The sequence below is a fragment of the Muntiacus reevesi genome, chromosome 2, assembly GCF_963930625.1.
Source record: "Muntiacus reevesi chromosome 2, mMunRee1.1, whole genome shotgun sequence".
Classification (NCBI taxonomy): domain Eukaryota; kingdom Metazoa; phylum Chordata; class Mammalia; order Artiodactyla; family Cervidae; genus Muntiacus; species Muntiacus reevesi.
In genome coordinates, this window is record NC_089250.1 from 70,183,305 (window position 1) to 70,201,769 (window position 18,465).

General features: G+C 50.1%; 1 protein-coding gene and 1 pseudogene across 4 annotated transcripts in view; one reads left to right on the plus strand and one right to left on the minus strand.

Moving 5' to 3' along the window:
- Nucleotides 1-18,465, plus strand: part of SGK2 (serum/glucocorticoid regulated kinase 2) — a 25,184-nt gene continuing 6,719 nt past the window's right edge. The window contains exons 1-10 of one of the 4 annotated variants that reach the window (XM_065922032.1): nucleotides 1-3,585; nucleotides 5,148-5,391; nucleotides 6,713-6,772; nucleotides 7,319-7,368; nucleotides 7,829-7,886; nucleotides 8,095-8,178; nucleotides 9,266-9,397; nucleotides 10,454-10,548; nucleotides 10,724-10,760; nucleotides 11,737-11,823. In XM_065922032.1, the coding sequence (XP_065778104.1) occupies nucleotides 6,737-6,772; nucleotides 7,319-7,368; nucleotides 7,829-7,886; nucleotides 8,095-8,178; nucleotides 9,266-9,397; nucleotides 10,454-10,548; nucleotides 10,724-10,760; nucleotides 11,737-11,823 (579 nt within the window). In that variant the 5' untranslated portion in view covers nucleotides 1-3,585; nucleotides 5,148-5,391; nucleotides 6,713-6,736. Of the gene's footprint in view, nucleotides 3,586-5,145; nucleotides 5,392-6,712; nucleotides 6,773-7,318; nucleotides 7,369-7,828; nucleotides 7,887-8,094; nucleotides 8,179-9,265; nucleotides 9,398-10,435; nucleotides 10,549-10,723; nucleotides 10,761-11,736; nucleotides 11,824-18,465 lie in introns of those variants that run through there. The other 3 variants (XM_065922031.1, XM_065922030.1, XM_065922033.1) reach the window with 3 other exon arrangements.
- Nucleotides 15,868-16,749, minus strand: LOC136157998 (craniofacial development protein 2-like; annotated as a pseudogene).

The following is an 18,465-nucleotide window of genomic DNA, read 5'->3' on the forward strand; positions in this document are numbered from 1 at the left end:
AAATTCCTAACTTCTCCCTGAAATTCCAGGCCATGGGCTTTGGCGTCAGATTGGCTGGTTTCAAATCCCAGTTATATCGTTTACTACCTAGATGTCTGAGTCACATAACTTCACCTCTCTGTGCCTGTTTCCTCCTTTTCAAAACAAGAATGATGATAGTTCTTAACCCATGGCACTGCGGAAACAAAATAAGACCGAAGCGGTACGTAATGTCACTGGCATGTCATTGCTAGGCACTGGGCAAGCAGGCTTGTAAATGGATAAACAGCAATAGAGTGAAGACGTAGCGACAGCAGTGGGCACAAGGAAGGAAGGGTTCGTGGGATTGGGGGTGGTCTGGTGAAGCTTATGGGAAAGGCTGGTGAGGACAGATGCAAAGGGTTAGCGGAGCAGACCTGATTGGTTGAGAGGGTGTTCCAAAAAGAGGGAACTGAGTGACCACCCCCGCCCCCCGCATTCCCACTGCATCCAACAGGTCCAGAAGACGCGGGCAGGAACATGGAGTGATGGGGCAGAAGGGTGCACGTCTAGGCTGGGGCAAGTTAGAGGAAGGAACAGGCCTGAGGGCTCTCAGAGGAACTTGGACCACCTCCCGAGAGTTTGCAGGGGTCTCTGTAGGTCTAAAGAACTGGGAGAAAATGCTGATGCTCATTCAACCTCTAGCCAGAAAATCAGAAGGCAGTAGTGCAGGAGAGAAAGATGCTGAGAACTACTCAGGTGTGGGCGTCACAGTCAAGGTGATGGGAGAGTGTGGTGGTGGGCAATGAGCCTGTCAGAGTTCCCACCAGGACTTAGTACCCAAGTAGTAAATGAACAGCAACACCTTGAGAATTTTTACATAATGGTACAAAGATAAAAAGATAACTAAGGTAACCCAACTCCACTGTCACCTTGGGTCGTGTCCCTCCAGCCATTTTTTGGTGGTTATGTGCATTACATCTTTATTTTCCTAACAAAGTCACCTACCATTGCTCACCTACCATTTGGAAACCTGCTTTTTTTGCCTTGACATTGTATTACATATATGTTCCCATTTCTGTTTACATAGGCCAATATGTCATTTTTTAACTGGGTGATTTTCCAAATTATAGATATACTCTAATTTATCTTATCAATTCATTCCTCGATTTATTAGTCACATATGTACTGTGCTCCAACCCGATCCCAGGCTCTGATCTGGATGATAGAGATTCAGAGTGAATAAGAGAAGTCTTTGCCCTTGCAGAGCCAATGTTCAAGTTCAAGACAAAAAATAAACAATCAAAGCATTGTAAGATAAGGTGTCAGAGAGTGATGTAGAGTAAAGTTGTAAAGTATTGTTGTTGTAAAGTAAAATATAAAGCAAAAAAATGTGCATGGGGAACAGGTGGGACTGGTATTGCAGAGTGTTCAACCATCCTGGTTTGCCCAGGATTGCACTGGTTGAAACACTGAAAGTCTCACATCCCAGGAAACCCCTAACCAGGACAATTTAGTCGTGGAAAGGGCCTCTCTGGGAGGTGACGTTTGAGCAGAGACCTCTGTGATGTGAGTTGAAGGCAATCACGCAGATGTCTGGAGGAAGAGTATTCTAAGCACAGGGAAATGTAAGGGCAAGAGGCAGGAGGTCAGAGGGTGCTCCGTGTGTTTGAGGGACAGCAAAGAAGCCAGGCTGGAGCGTAGTGAAAGGGAGAGCCTGGAGACCAAGGAGGAAAGGGAGACAGGAGCCAGGTCACGTGGAATCTCGTAGACTGTTGGTAAAGACTGGATTTTAATCCTAAATTTGGTGGCAAGTACACTGGAGGTTTTGAGCAACAAAGTCACATGATCTGATGTCCAGTTATAAAGAGTCACTCTGGTTTTTGGTGAAGAAAGATTGTAGAGGGTCAAGTAAGAAATAGGAACACAGTGGAGAAGTGAGTGCAATAATCCATGCAAGTGATGATGGTGGCTCAGGGCCGGGTGGTTGCAGCAGTGGAGTCTGGATAGATTTAGTTTAATTAATTTATTTATTTAGCATATAACTGCTTTATAGTGTTGTGTTAGTTTCTGCTGTATGATGAAGTGAGTCAGCCGTATGCGTACATATATCCCTTCCCTCTTGGACTCCCTCCTACCTACCCCCATCCCACCCACCTGAGTCATCACAGAGCAGCAAGCTGAGCTTCCTGTGTTTTTTTATAGCACGTTCCCACTAGTTTTCTGTTTTACACATGGTAGTGTATATATGTCAATCCCAATCTTCCAATTCATCTCACCATCCCCTCCCCCCACTGTGTCCACATGTCCATTTTCTACATCTGTGTCTCTATTCCTGCCCTGCAAATAGGCTCATCTGTACCATTTTTCTAGATCCCACATATATGTGGGATTTTGAAGGTAAAGTCTAAGGTGATTTTATGGTGTAGTGGTGGAAGCAGGGTGAAGGTGCACAGTTTCTAGGATGAATTTCTAGTTGCTGGTTAGAACTTTTGAGTAGGTGGTAGTACCATTACAGAGATAGTAATGGTCAGTAGAGGAGCAGGCTGGGGAGAGTGGAAAGAATGAAAATTAGGACTTTAGTTTTGGACATGTTAAGAGTGATGTGCCTCTAGACATTTAACTGGTGAAGTGTCAGATAATCCAGAGTCAGGAGTGTATCAGAGTTAGAGAGATGAGTTTGGGAATTGTGGGGTTTAGTCAACACTTAAAACCATTAAACTGGTTGCTATCAACTGGGGAACAAGTGTAGAGAAAGGCCGGGCCAGTGTTTCTGGGGGAAAAGAGGGAATCCATTAGAAAAGATGGAGAAAAAGCAGTTGGCAAAGTAGGAGGAAAACCAGCAGATCCTAACGCCAAGTGGGAAAAGGGGGTCATATCCTCAGAGACACAGAATGACATGAGAACAAAGAATTCTTCACTGGCTCTGGCACATGGAGGTTACTGGTCTATTCTTCCGGGGGCATGTTGGGATAACAGCCTCTTTGGAATAGCTCTAAGAGAGAGGAAAGGAAGAAGGAGTAGGAACTGAGTCCAGACAACTATTTCAAGGAGTTTAACTGAAAAGGGAACATAGAAAATGGGACAGTCTCTCAAGATGTAAGTCCCAGAGAGGAAACTATTACGGTCAGTGAGTATTCTGATGGGCCCTACACTTGGACCTTGAGGTTACTATTATTTTCATTATTGATTTCCTGTTCTAAGCAGTGCTCCTAAATGAAGGCTGCATCAGGGTCTTGTCATTGAAAAGAATGACCTTGTTCTGGGTGTTATGTTTTGTCAACATAATATCCTACCCATCTGTATGTTGGCTCAACATTTCCATTTTCTTAAAAAACGAAAGGCTCTGATACTGTTCACTCGGGTTTTCCTTGGATGACTCCCCCCACCTACATCAAAGCCCACAGAGGACCTCCCCCAAGGCCACTGGGCTCAGGTGCCTTTCTGATGAGCGCCCTTGGCCCCAGCTCCACAATTGCCCACACTGTGGTGAATTACAGAGGTCTGAGTGTGGCATGTGGTAGCCACACAGAAAGTTCCAGAAGAGCAGGGGCCGTGTCAGGCCCTGTCAACTCCTTCATTCCCCAGAACACCCCATATAACCTCCTGGAAAGAGGAAGATACGCTGTGAGTACCTGATTATTGCACTAAGCCATCATGCACTAGGTTGCCGCGGGGACCCTGCTTCCTGGTGATACCAACCAGGGTTCTTGACCTTCATAATGAATAGAAATTGACCAGAGACCAGGCAAGAAATTCAGGCAGGATTTTCTGGGGTCCCTGTTGCAGCAGGGTGAGTGAGAACAAATAAAAGATCCTTTTGCTTGCTCATTCCCTAAGCGGGGGACAAGCTTGTTCCTTATATGGGTGAGAGTAGGGGTGTGTCCAGGGCTTTCATGGTAGCTAAGCTGGTAAAGAATACTCCTGCAATGCAGGAGACCCCGATTCGATTCCTGGGTTGGCCAGATCCCCTGAAGAAGGGACAGACTACCCACTGCAGTATTCTTGGGCTTCCCTGGTGGCTCGGACGGTAAAGAATCTGCCTGCAATGCAGGAGACCTGGATTTGATCCCTTGGTTGGGAAGATCCCCTGGAGGAGGGCATGGCAACCCACTCCAGTATTCTTGCCTGGAGAGTCCCCATGGACAGAGGAGCCTGGTGGGCTACAGTCCATGGAGTCACAAAGAATCAGATGTGACGGGGCAAGTAAACACAGCACAGGGGTGTGTCCAGGGGTGGGGGGGCGGGGGAGGGTAACTTTAGGTATCTTGCCCCCACCCTTAAGTGGTAGTGAGTGAAGGAGGCATGCACAGTACCCTGCATTTGCTTCAGGCTCCTCAAAAGTGGATTTTTTGGTCTCTTTGTATCCTTTGGGTTCAGAAATTTGCCCCATCTGCCCACACATGCAGTTATTTTTAGCCCCACACAGTTTCTTTGTATTTTGTTGCTAGAGGAGAGGTGTGTCCAGGTGCAGGCATTTCAGCGCTGCAGCAGAGTGCTAGGTCCCAGTCCTGCTCTGGAGACAATGGTCAGAACCTGGAGGGCCATTGGGAAGGACCCCAAAGTCCAAGTGTTCAGCAAAGACCAAGGCCAGGCTGATTGAACCAGACACCCAGGCCCTGAAACACCTGCAGGTTCTTGGGAGCCAAAGTGCTCCCAGGGCTCTGAGCTTCATCTTTAGCCCCAGATGGTCTGCAGCGGGCCTGGGTAGGCCCCGGGGAACATGTCTCCTCCCAGACAGGCCCCCTACACACACACACAGACACACACACAGACACAAACACACAGATTTATGGATAAACACCGATATGAACACAGACCCACAAAGACCACTGTCACACATGTGTATTCATAGACACACACACATGCACACAACACGTTAACACGTATAGAGGTACACACTGCCGTGTCCACACACTCTACTACACGGAGACTCACTGAAGCACATCGACACACAGGCCAGTCACTGATGTACGGCAAAATCACACAAACATGGTCACACTGATGCACAAATACCCTGACACACGGGGACACACTGATACACCAGATAGACAGACAGACACACATCTCTGCACGAAACACCTGCACACACACCCCCACCCCCACACTCACGTGCATTCCAACAAGCCCCAGCATCGCCCCAGCTCTCCCGCAGCTGTCGCTCACGCCCTTCTACCCACACCCCCCAGGGGGAGGCGATGTCCCCGAGGGAACAGAGGACTTCGGTCCCTTCTTAAGCTCTGCTGGCTCCCGCGTGACATCAACAGCTCCCTCGCCGCGGCCGGGAGTTCCGAGCTGGGTGCCGGGGCCGGGCCGGCGCCAGGCACAGACACTTCGGCCCTTGTTGGGAGAACAGAGAGGGCTTCTTGTCCACTGTCCACCCTCCAGCTCCCACCGCGGCTTCTCCCAGCGGCCTCTCCGCAGGCTGTGCAGGTACGTGGGGCAGGGGAGGCAAGGGTCTGGCAGAGGGGCTGCCAGGGCCGGGCCAGGAGGGATGTGGGCTGCGGGAGTGTGGGCTCGGGGCACTGGCTGAAGCCAGGGTGCACTCCGTATTTGGGCAGCTCTGCGGCTCACCTTCTCAGGGCTGGGCTGGGCCTCCCGGAGTAGCCTGGACAAGGGAAATTCCCTCGCTTCCCCTGTGGCCACTTTCTCAGCTCCCGAGAAGACCAGGGCCCCCTTGTAAAAATGGGTGCTCTCTACGGCAGCCCAGGCCCCAGCACAGGCCAAAGCTGTGGTCTCAGGAGGCGCAGTACCCTGCAGTCCCTGAGAGCAATCTGAGTTCCTGGACTTGATCTTCCAGTCTAGGGTGGAGCTGTGGGGTCCTGGGCTTGCAGAGCCAGGGCCTGGACATATAAGCATCCTCCACCATGCAGGCTCGGGGGCAGGGAAGACATATGCTCCTGGCTGCATAGACCGCAGTTCACACTCTGCACTGTTTCATCTCAAACAGACAGCCAGGGGCTTCCCAGCCGGCGTTAATGGTAAAGAACCCGCCTGCCAGTGCAGGAGATGTGAGAGGTGCGAGTTCGATCCCCGGGTCAGGAAGATCCCCTGGAGGAGGGTATGGCAACCCACTCAGTATTCTTGCCTGGAGATTTCCATGGACAGAGGAGCCTGGAGGGCTACAGTCCATAGGGTCACAAAGAGCCGGACACAACTGAAGTGTCAGCTCGCTTGCTCGTGGGTCTGTTTGTGATTCTGGCCCAAGATCCCCAGGGCAGCTGCCCCTCCAGGGACATTAGGCGGAAGTCCTTGTGGCTGAGACATAAAAGTCAACACAGCACCCAGCCCAGGGCTATCTCTAGGGGTGCAGGGTGGCAACATGTCTGTATGGGATCCAGGGGAGCCCAGCCTACCCCTCACAAGCTGTGGGACCCTAGGCAAGTCCTTTCGAGGCCTCAGGCTCCCCACCTCTAAAATGGGAGGAAGAGTCCAGACTTTATGCCCTGCAAGAGTCCTTCCAGCCTTGGCCTTCCCAGACATCAGAGCTGCCCTGGCCATCCCCAGTGCTTGAAAACACTCAGCCTGGGAAGGGCCACCCCTGACCATTCTCCCTCCTTCCCTCCTGAGATGTCTGACTGGAGAAGCTGGGCCCAGAGGACATCATTTCTTGTCCCAGACTGGGGTTGTTGGCCTAGGGCAGGTGCAGGGCATCAGGCAGGGGCGGACAGAGCAGCGGTGCCTAACACCCTAGACAGGCAACACTAATTCCCCAGCGGCACCTCCCTCATCCTGCTCCTCCTTGCATCCCCAGAGCGTACCTGATCATTGCTACAGCATGGACTCGAGCCCAGCTGGCACCCCCAGTCCGCAGGTAGGTGGGTCTTGGTTCCCCCACCCACCACCAGGGGGGGTCCCTTCCTCCCAAGGTCAAGGAAACCCAGGGAGGTCCTCATCAGCCAGGTGGACGGTTCTAGGATTGGGGCGCCCACCAGGATCACTGTGAGCTCATGGAATCGGGCCATTTGCAGGGTAAAGAGAAAAGACACTTAGGCAAGGGCTTCAAGAAGTAAGTGAGGTGAGAAAATTATGGGATTGGCTCCGAGGTCACCTGTATTCTCATGCCGGTGGGGCTGCCTGTAAGTCCTCCAACAGCTCTTCTCTGGGTCTCAGTTTCCTCACCCTCACATTTGGTACAACAGCTTCCCAAGGCTATCGTGAGAAGCAGGTGAGATGTGGATGGTTGGGTGGGTTGGTAGATGGAGGGAAAGGAGGAAGGGAGAAAGGGATGCATGAAAGAGGGCAGGCAAGCTAGTAGAGATATTAGAAAAGGGAGCAGGGCTTGGGCCAGGGGGGAGGGAGGAGGCCAATGAGTCAGGACCCTCTGATCTTAATCGCCTCTTTCTTTAAATGTCTTTAGCTCCTGAGGGCCAATGGGAATATCAACCTGGGGCCTTCTGCCAACCCAAAGTGAGTTCCAGTCTCTCAATCGCTTTCTTCCCTGGCTCCCCTCACCTTGGGAATACAACCCAAGTTCTCTGATTCAGCGTCAAGGACCTCTACCATCTGAGCCCAGGACCGGCCCCCAGCTTTATCTCCCACTCATTCCCCACCCTCTTCTCATGCTGAGCCCTATGGTTGGAATATCCCCCCAAAGCCTGCATTATTAGCAGCCCCTCACCCTCCAGGCCCTTCTCTGTCTTTGGAGGCCAGATTCGTTGCCTTCTGTGGTTGTGTTTGGTTTTCTCCCCTTCTTGCCTGTTGTTTACTCCATTGTGAGATCCCCAGAGGCAGGGGCCAGTCTGAGAAGACCCTCTTGGATGGAAAAACATGGCCTTCTCCAGCTTCAAAGAGAAGCCCTGATTTGAACTAATGTACCCGGTTTCCCAAGCTGGCAAATGCTGACCTGTGTTCCTTCCTCCTGCCCCAGTGCCCGGCCCACGGACTTTGACTTCCTCAAAGTCATTGGCAAAGGAAACTATGGGAAGGTGAGTGACCTAGGAGCATGGGAGACCTGGGTTTCCCCCCTTTCCAGCCCCTTCCATCCCCTACTGTCACTCACGTGTGCAAAGTGGGAGCTTACAACCTGCAGAATCATGGACGCGGGGCTGGAACTGGAGGTCTGCACCACCATTGAGAAACCCAAAGCTCAGAGGAGTAGTCACCTGTGGGTTCTGCATTTGTCCTCCTGCTCAGGTCCTACTGGCCAAGCACAAGTCCGACGGGATGTTCTACGCAGTGAAGGTGCTGCAGAAAAAGTCCATCTTAAAGAAGAAGGAGGTACCAGGACTTGGGCTCAGGCATCTCCTCTCCTGCTTCTTGACCCCCAGCCTCAGGTGGCTTCTAATGATGGGTCCAACTCTGGGCATAGAGGCAGTCCAGTGCAGGGGGGCTGGGTGTTCTGCTGGCCCTTCTCCAGGAAGGCAGGCTAACCGCCTCACCTGGAGGGCCTGCAGGTGACCCTGTCCCGGCCCTCTGCTTTCCCTTAAAGACCCAGGGCTCCATGGCGAACCAGTCTTCTGCCCTGTCAACTGCCAGCCTCCCTACCTGTGCAATGTGGGGGTCACACTTCAGGCTCGCCAAAGGCTCTTCAGGCCACAGTCATCCAGGGATTCTAGATGCTTCCACTGACTTGAGTCTCTTTAGTGCCAACTCTATAAGAAGGACAGAGCAGACCCCGAGGAAGGACTGAATGTCAAGACAGAGGACTCAGGAGAGGGAACTGATGTTAAAAAGGAGCTCACGGGGCAGATCTTGCTGAAGGAGGTAGCCTTGAAGATAGGTTTTTGATGATCTGAAAAGAGGACGTCTAGGCAGGGGAACAGGATCAGAGGCCTGGATATGCATAGTGCCTGCCTTCTTTTCTCTGAGAGCTTGTCCTTGGAACTCATCTATTCAGTCATCTCATGGCTTTGTTGAGGCTTCCCTGGTGGCTCAGATGGTAAAGAGTCTGCCTGCAATGCAGGAGACCTGGATTTGATCCCTTGGTTGGGAAGATCCCCTGGAGAAGGGAATGGCAACCCACTCCTATATTCTTGCCTGGAGAATTCCATGGACAGAGGCATCTGAGGGGGCTATAGTCCATAGGGTCCGCGAAAGAGTTAGACATGATTGAGTGACTAACACTTTCACTGGGTTGGGGGAGGCAAGGAATTTAGACCCAGGGCTGGAGCTGCACCCAGCTGTACTGGTGGGGGATGAGGTGGACCGTGCAGAGCCCTGAATGCCAGGCAAGGCCCCCGGGCTTGGCTCTGAGGGCAGTGAGGAGCCACGGAGGGTATTTGAGCAGTGTGGCCACGTGGGTGGTAATGCGACCTATGTGTGTGTGTGTGCATGCGTGTGTGCGTGTGTGTGCGTGACTCCGCAGCAGAGCCACATCATGGCCGAGCGCAGCGTGCTCCTGAAGAACGTGCGCCACCCCTTCCTCGTGGGCCTGCGCTACTCCTTCCAGACCCCCGAGAAGCTCTACTTCGTGCTGGACTATGTCAACGGGGGAGAGGTGGGTGACCTGGAGCTCTCCATCCCATGTGCCCACGGTGCACCAGCTTCTGGAATGATCTCCCCTCATCCTTACCCCCGACCCATTTTGCAGCTGAAAAGACTGAGGCTCGGGGAGGTAACTCACTGACTCAAGGCTACCCTGCATGCAATTGGCAGAGCCAGGATTTGAAGACAGGTCTGTCTGACTCCCAGCCATTTTCATTTCTTGACTCCCACGCAAAGCTGCCCAGAATCCCATCAGCGAACCTGGGAAAGGTCAAAGTTAGAGGAACTCTGTGTTCAGTAGTTCCAATTTTACCCATTTTACACCATAGACCACAGCATGGGAGTGAGCAGTCCCTGCGGTTGTGATCTGGGGCCACCTGGTGACCCAGAAGCACAGCTGGGGAAAGCTGGGCTCGCTCCTCTGTCTCTCTGAGCAAGATGGCCCTTCTCAGTGACCTCAGATTTAACCTGTGTGACCTCATGCTCTGTAGCCTGATGCCAAGAGGGAAGTTTTGTGTCCTCCATCCCTAAATTCCCTGGTGGAGGTGACGGACTTTTCTTTGCCAGTAAAATAGACAGAAGCAACTGACCCAGGGACAGATCTAACCTGGACTCAGTTTGACCATCATAATCATTTTATCACGTGGGTTAGAGGAAAAGCACATGTCTGACCCACCCAGTTTCAAATCATGGTTCTGCCAGTTATAGTCCGTGACCTTGGGCAAGTCACCTGGCTGCTCTGACACTTCCAGTTTAATTTTCCGTGAAACTGGCCTCCTACTTGAAACCTGGAAGGTAGTCAGGAGGATAAAAGAAAAGTAGAGATATATTAGGGTGTGACTGGAGCCTGGCACACAGTAGGGGCTCCATTCTTGTTGATTCCCCTCTGCTGCTGACACTTCGCCAGCTCTGTAGGGCGGGGGCTGGCATGCTTCCTTGTATGAGGGCATTGGAGCCTAGAGAAGGGGTGACTTGCCCAGCTGCCTCCAACCCTGCGTCTGAGGAGCAGGAACCCCCCAGGATCCCGCTCACACGGCTCCTCCCCCTCCAGCTCTTCTTCCACCTGCAGCGGGAGCGCCGGTTCCTAGAGCCCCGGGCCCGGTTCTACGCCGCCGAGGTGGCCAGCGCCATTGGCTACCTCCACTCCCTCAACATCATTTACAGGTGAGGCCTGCCTGTGGCGCAGAGCCAGGCCTGGCCCTTCCGCCCCAACAGCCCGGGGGGGGGGCGTGGATCCCTAGATCCCGATGAGATCCCCCGGTGAACTTGGTCCTCTGTCTGAGGAGGAGGGGCGGCGTGGCTTCGATATCACAGCACCCTTTCCTTTCAATGTCTGCAGGGACCTGAAACCAGAAAACATTCTCTTGGACTGCCAGGTTAGTGTGTGTGTGTATGTGCGTGTGCGTGCACATAGCTGCACATGTATACTGTGTGCCCAAGAATATGTGTATGTGCATGCATTGTGCATGTGTGCCTATGACTGTGTACACACATGTACATGTTTGTTGTGTGTACATGGAGGTACATGTACTTGTGTGTGTGCACGTGTGTATATGAGGCCTGTGCTGGGGCAGGGGTAGTGTTACACAGAGGCTGGATGATTTTGTAGTGCTTCCATGTCTTAGAATGAGTTCCTTGGAAATAGACTCTGAAACGGAGTATAGGGTGCCGAAGATTATTGGGGAACACATTTAAGCGGTGATGGGCAGGTTTGAGCAGAGGAAGAAGTACACCTGCACTCTGGTTGCAAGTGAGACCTCAGCTGATCTTTCAGGGTGGGGTGCACCCAAGCTGGGATGGTTCTCTAGAACTCTTCCAAAGTGAGGCAAGGATGCGGGCATCTGTGCCACTGTACTGGCCAGTCATCAGATGGGGATTGCCCCTTGAGAGGGGCATGACTTTGGATGAAGGCAATGGCCCAGCATAGGGGGTGGGCAGGACAGCTCCTAAAGAGGGGATCTGGGCAGAGCCCGGCAGGATCCACTCACATCACGACCTCCACCAGCCACCCTCTCACCCAGCCACAAAGTGTGTTCACCCTCTTGGACCCCGTCCTCCGTTAACGGGGCTGCTGCCACCAGGCCCCTCCAGCAAGGACATTCTGGAACTGCTGGGTGTGGACGGGAGTCTGTGATGAGCTGGGGGCAGACAGCGCGATGCCATCTCCCCACCCCTGTGCTGTTCTTGGTGTCCAGGTCAGAAGCACAGAGTGAGTGGAGCCTCCAGCTCGGGCTTGTGCCGGGGACACAGAGCCCATGGCCATGACCCGCATGTGGCATCTGTGCTTTAGGGTTAGACCTGGCCATCCCTTTGGCTCAGATCACCCTCCCACCCTGCCCTCCCTCTCTCCAGGGACACGTGGTGCTGACAGACTTTGGCCTCTGCAAGGAGGGTGTAGAACCCGAGGAGACCACATCCACGTTTTGTGGTACCCCCGAGGTAAGCTAAACCCCCTGGGAGGGGTGAGGCAGGAAGTGGGTGAAGCCACGGCTCCCGACTAGAGCCACCAGATCACAGCAGAGGGGCTCACTCCTTCCCCCGCACTTGCCCTGAGCTGACTGCGTGCAGAGCCTGGCTTTCCTCGTCTGTGTCGTGGGCAGACCAGCTCTGGGGGCTTCTGGGACCTGGCTTGTGAGCCTCTGCAGCAGTGCTGTCCAACGGAAATAGAAACAGAAATGCAAATCATACATGCAATTTTTAAATTTCCAGCAATCCACACTCAAAAAGAAAAAGATGAAATCAATTTTAATAATACATTTTATTTAACCCAACATATGCAAAATAGTGGGTTTCCCAGGGGCTCAGTGGTAAAGAATCCACCTGCCAATGCAGGAGATGCAGGTTCGAACCCTGGGTCGGGAAGATTCCCCTGGAGGAGGAAATGGAAACCCACTCCAGTATTCTTGCCTGGGATATCCCATGGACAGAGGACCCTGGTGGGCTACAGTCTATGGGATAGAAAGAGTCAGACACAATATTGTAGAGCAATTGTCCTCCAATAACTGTATTTTGTTCTATATTTCTCAATATTGTACAGTTGTAATCTTTGATAATTAAAACGAAAAAAACCAGCGTGTGGGACTTCCCCAGTGGTCCAATGGCTAAGACTCTGGGCTCCCAATACAGTGGATGTGGGTTCGATCCCTGGTTAGGGAACTAGATCCCTTAGGGAACTAAGACCCAGTGCAGCCAAAAAAAAAAAAAATGCAGCATGTAAAAAAAAAAGTCAGACATGACTTAGCGACTAAACAACAGCAATACAAAATAGTATCATGTCAATATACAGTCAATATAAAATTGCTGAAATACTTTGTTTTATTTTTTCTAAGTCTTTGATCCTGTGTGCGTTTTACACTTCCTGTCCCTCTCAGCTTAGCTCAGCCACATTTCAAATGTTCGGTGGTCACACGTAGCTAGTGGTTACTGTGTTAGATAACACTGCCCTGCAGGGTGAGGTCCATGTGCAATAGGAGGCCCTGGCCTGACCTGACAGTTAAGATCAAATGTAAAGATACCAATCTCCCTCCTTCTTCCAGCCACAAAGAGCCTGGAGGGTTAAAATTTGTGAATCTCAGCAATCATTCATACATGCCTCTTTGTCCTGCCAAGGCCTCCCTGCAACTTTGGAGTTAAAAACCTTTCCTTAAACTTCTACCAGTGTTGAACCTTGGACCTTGAACCCAAAGGGGTTTCCAGCTGCTTGGACGGATGTCTGGGGCGGGGATGGAGGTCTGAGGCTGCAGGGCTGGCAAGTCCTCTTGAGCTGGCATGGCCCAAGACTTTTTAGCTTTTGGTTTTCTCCATATGCTTGAGTATCTGGGTCTCAGATTTCAGCTGAGCCTCCTCTGTTTACTTTTAGGAGAGCCAGTGGACAGATAACCACTCTAACCAGGAGTAGTTGTCTGCGTTTGGGTCTGGAAGGGTGTTCTCTGGACAGAGCTAGCCTCCCAAAGCCCTGCCAGCCCAACCATCCCTTCTTTGGCTACTGCCAGGAGCAGATGGACCGTGTAGGAGACATGTGGCTCTGACAGGTCATCTCTTGCATGACTCGGGCACTGCCAGGGTGCCGGGGAGCACAGACAAGAGGTATCACCATTGCTCGGTCGTTCACAGTTGTTCAAGGGCCAACACATATATTAGCTTGTGTCTTTTTTATGTGTGTGTGGCTGCACTGGCTCTTTGTTGCAGCATATGGGCTTTTTCTAGTTGCAGTGAGGGGGCTTCTCTTGCTGCAGCGTGCAGGTTCAGATGCCCTGCAGCATGTAGGATCTTAGTTCCCCCACCAGGGATCAAACCCGCGTCCTCTGCATTGGAAGGAGAACTCTTAGCCACTGGACCACCAAGAAAGTTCCTCATCTGTGTCCTTAACACAGCCCCTAGGGAGAGATTCTGCAGTTCCATTATGTGGGATCAGTTCAGTTCAGTTTAGTCACTCAGTCATGTCCGACTCTTTGTGACCCCATGAACCGCAGCATGCCAAGCCTCCCTGTCCATCACCAACTCCCAGAGTCTACCCAAACCCATGTCCATCAAGTTGGTGATGCCATCCAACCATCTCATCCTCTGTCGTCCCCCTCTCCTCCTGCCCTCACTCTTTCCCAGCATCAGGGTCTTTTCAAATGAGTCAGCTCTTCTCATCAGGTGGCCAAAGTATTGGAGTTTCAGCTTCAACATCAGTCCTTCCAATGAACACGCAGGACTGATCTCCTTTAGGATGGACTGGTTGGATCTCCTTGCAGTCCAAGGGACTCTCAAGAGTCTTCTCCAACAACACATTTCAAAAGCATCAATTCTTCGGTGCTCAGCCTTCTTTATAGTCCAACTCTCATGTCCATACACAACCACTGGAAAAACCATAGCCTTGACCAGACGGACCTTTGTTGGCAAAGTGATGTCTCTGCTTTTTAATATGCTGTCTAGTTTGGTCATAATTTTCCTCCCAAGGAACAAGCATCTTTTAATTTCATGGCTGCAATCACCATCTGCAGTGATCTTGGAACCCAGAAAAATAAAGTCAGCCACTGTGTCCACTGTTTCCTCATCTATTTGCCATGAAGTGATGGGACCGAATGCCATGATCTTAGTTTTCTGAATGTTAAGCTTTAAGACAACTTTTTCACTCTCCTCTTTAACTTTCATCAAGAGGCTTTTTAGTTCCTCTTCACTTTCTGCCATAAGGGTGGTGTCATCTGGATATCTAAGGTTATTGATATTTCTCCTGGCAAACTTGATTCCAGCTTGTGCTTCTTCCAGCCCAGCGTTTCTCATGATGTCCTCTGCATATAAGTTAAATAAGTAGGGTGACAATATACAGCCTTGACGTACTCCTTTTCCTATTTGGAACCAGTCTGGTGTTCCATGTCCAGTTCTAACGGTTGCTTCCTGACCTGCATATAGGTTTCTCAAGAGGCAGGTCAGGTGGTCTGATATTCCCATCTCTTTCAGAATTTTCCAGTTTATTATGATCCACACAGTCAAAGGCTTTGGCATAGTCAATAAAGCAGAAATAGATGTTTTTCTGGAACTCTCCTGCTTTTTCAATGACGAAGCGGATGTTGGCAATTTGATCTCTGGTTCCTCTGCCTTTTCTAAAACCAGCTTGAACATCTGGAAGTTCACAGTTCACATATTGCTGAAACCTGGCTTGGAGAATTTTAAGCATTATTTTACTAGCGTGTGAGATAAGTGCAATTTTGTGGTAGTTTGAGCATTCTTTGGCATTGCCTTTCTTAGGGATTGAAATGAAAATGGACCTTTTCCAGTCCTGTGGTCACTGCTGAGTTTTCCAAATTTGCTGGCATATAGAATGCAGCACTTTCACAGCATCATCTTTCAGGATTTGAAATAGCTCAACTGGAATTCCATCACCTCCACTAGCTTTGTTCATAGTGATGCTTTCTAAGGCCCACTTGACTTCACATTCCAGGATGTCTGGCTCTAGGTAAGTGATCACACCATCGTGATTATCTGGGTCCTGAAGATTTGTTTTGAACAGTTCTTCTGTGTATTCTTGCCACCTCTTCTTAATATCTTCTGCTTCTGTTAGGTCCCTACCATTTCTGTCCTTTATGGAAGCCATCTTTGCATGAAATATTCCCTTGGTATCTCTAATTTTCTTGAAGAGATCTCTAGTCTTTCCCATTCTATTGTTTCCCTCTATTTCTTTGCATTGATCGCTGAGGAAGGCTTTCTTATCTCTCCTGACTATTCTTCGGAACTGTGCATTCAAATGGGTATATCTTTCCTTTTCTCCTTTGCTTTTCGCTTCCCTTCTTTTCACAGCTATTTGTAAGGCCTCCTCAGACAGCCATTTTGCTTTTTTGCATTTCTTTTTCTTGGGGATGGTCTTGATTCCTGTCTCTTGTACAATGTCATGAACCTCCATCCATAGTTCATCAGGCAGTCTGTCAGACCTAGTCCTTTAAATCTTTTTCTCACTTCCACTGTATAGTCGTAAGGGTTTTAATTTAGGTCATACCTGAATGGTCTAGTGGTTTTCTCCACTTTCCTCAATTTCAGTCTGAATTTAGCAATAAGGAGTTCATGATCTGAGTCACAGTCAGCTCCTGGTCTTGTTTTTGCTGACTGTATAGAGCTTCCCCATCTTTGGCTGCAAAGAATATAATCAATCTGATTTCGGTTTGACCGTCTGGTGATGTCCATGTGTAGAGTCTTCTCTTGTGTGGTTGGAAGAGAGTGTTTGCTCTGACCAGTGCGTTCTCTTGGCAGAACTCTATTAGCCTTTTCCTGCTTCATTCTGTACTCCAAGGCCAAATTTGCCTGTTACTCCAGGTGTTTCTTGACTTCCTACTTTTGCATTCCAGTCCCCTATAATAAAAAGGACATTTTTGGGGGTGTTAGTTCTAGAAGGTCTTGTAGGTCTTCATAGAACTGTTCAACTTCAGCTTCTTCAGCGTTACTGGTTGGGGCATAGACTTGGATCACTGTGATATTGAATGGTTTGCCTTGGAAATGAACAGAGCTCATTCTGTCATTTTTGAGATTGCATCCAAGTACTGCATTTTGGACTCTTTTGTTGACTATGATGGCTACTCCATTTCTTCTAAGGGATTCCTGCCCACAGTAGTATACATAATGGTTATCTGAGTTAAATTCACCCATTCCAGTCCATCTTAGTTCACTGATTCCTAGAAGGTCGATGTTCACTCTTGCCATCTCCTGTTTGACCACTTCCAATTTGCCTTGATTCATGGACCTAACATTCCAGGTTCCTATGCAATATTGCTGTTTACAGCATCGAGCCTTGCTTCCATCACCAGTCCCATTCACAACTGGGTGTTGTTTTTGCTTTGGCTCCATCCCTTCATTCTTTCTGGAGTTACTTGTCCACTGATCTCCAGTAGCATATTGGGCACCTACTGAACTGGGGAGTTCTTCTTTCAGTGTCCTATATTTTCGCCTTTTCATACTGTTCATGGGGTTCTCAAGGCAAGAATACTGAAATGGTTTGCCATTCCCTTCTCCAGTGGACCACATTCTGTCAGACCTCTCCACCATGACCCAGCCATCTTGGGTGGCCCCACACAGCATCACTTAGTTTCATTGAGTTAGACAAGGCTGTGGTCCACGTGATCAAGTTGGCTAGTTGTCTGTGATTGTAGTTTCAGTCTGTCTGCCCTCTGATCCTCTCTATGTGGGATAAGGACACCAAAATTCTTGGAGGTTCAATGACCTGCTTGGGACCACACATTCAGTGGGACTCAGTTCAGTTCAATTCAGTTGCTCAGTCGTGTCCGACTCTTTGCAACCCTATGAACCGCAGCACGCCAGGCCTCCCTGTCCGTCACCAACTCCTGGAGTCCACCCAAACCCATGTCCATTGCGTCAGTGATGCCATCCAACAATCCCATCCTCTGTCATCCCCTTCTCCTCCTGCCCTCAGTCTTTCCCAGCATCAGGGTCTTTTCCAATGAGTCAGTTCTTCACATCAGGTGGCCAAAGTATTGGAGTTTCAGCTTCAACATCAGTCCTTCCAATGAACACCCAGGACTGTTCTCCTTTAGGATGGACTGGTTGGATCTCCTTGCAGTTCAAGGGACTCTCAAGAGTCTTTTCCAACACCACAGTTCAAAAGCATCAATTCTTCAGCACTCAGCCTTCTTTACAGTCCAACTCTAACATCCATACATGACTTCTGGAAAAACCATAGCCTTGACTAGATGGACCTTTGTTGACAAAGTAATGTCTCTGCTTTTCAATATGCTGTCTAGGTTGCTCATCACTTTCCTTCTAAGGAGTAAGCATCTTTTCATTTCACAGGACTAGTCCTGGTAACTCCCTGCCCCTCTCCACACCCATGCAGTCTCTCAGCGTGGCTTAGTCTGTTGCTGAGGGCTCTTTCCTTGGTGGTAGAGACCCCAGTCTAAGAGGTTCCCAAGCCTTCAGGTCTGCAGGAAGCACAATTCTTCCTCAGGTTCTCCACCTAAGCGAGGTGCAGATACATAGCACACATTCAGCTGTCAGTAGGAGTTCAAATGCCACCTCCTCTTTCCCGACTTCTTTCCATCCCTCTATTACTAAGGTTACCCGTGCAAAGATGGGCCACACTGACTTACACTTCATCTGTGAGTCTTCCCACTGCCCTGTGAGTATCCCCAGGGCTCTCCTCATTCCAAGACATCACTTGGATGCTTTCGAGCAAATTAAAGGCACTCCCTTTGGGCAGACTAATTAGAACATGTTTTCCATTTATTTATATTGTATTTTATTTTATTTCTGGCTGCTGCTCATTACTGGGCATGGGTTTTCTCTAGTTGCAGCAAGCAGGGGCTACTCTTCATTGTGGTGCTTGGGCTTCTCATTGGGGTGATTTCTCTTGTTGCAGAGCCCTGGCCCTAGGGCACATGGGCTCAGTAGTTGTGGCATATAGTCTTAGTTGTCCTGTGGCATGTAGGATCTTAGTTCCTGGACCAGGGATTGAACCTGTGTCCTCTGTACTGGCAGGTGAATTCTTAACCACTGGACCATCAGGGAAGCCCCAAGTTTTCCCTTTAAACATATGTGAGTTGCTGGATGGGGATTCCTAAGTGCAGCTAGTGGTAAAGAACTTGCCTGCCAATG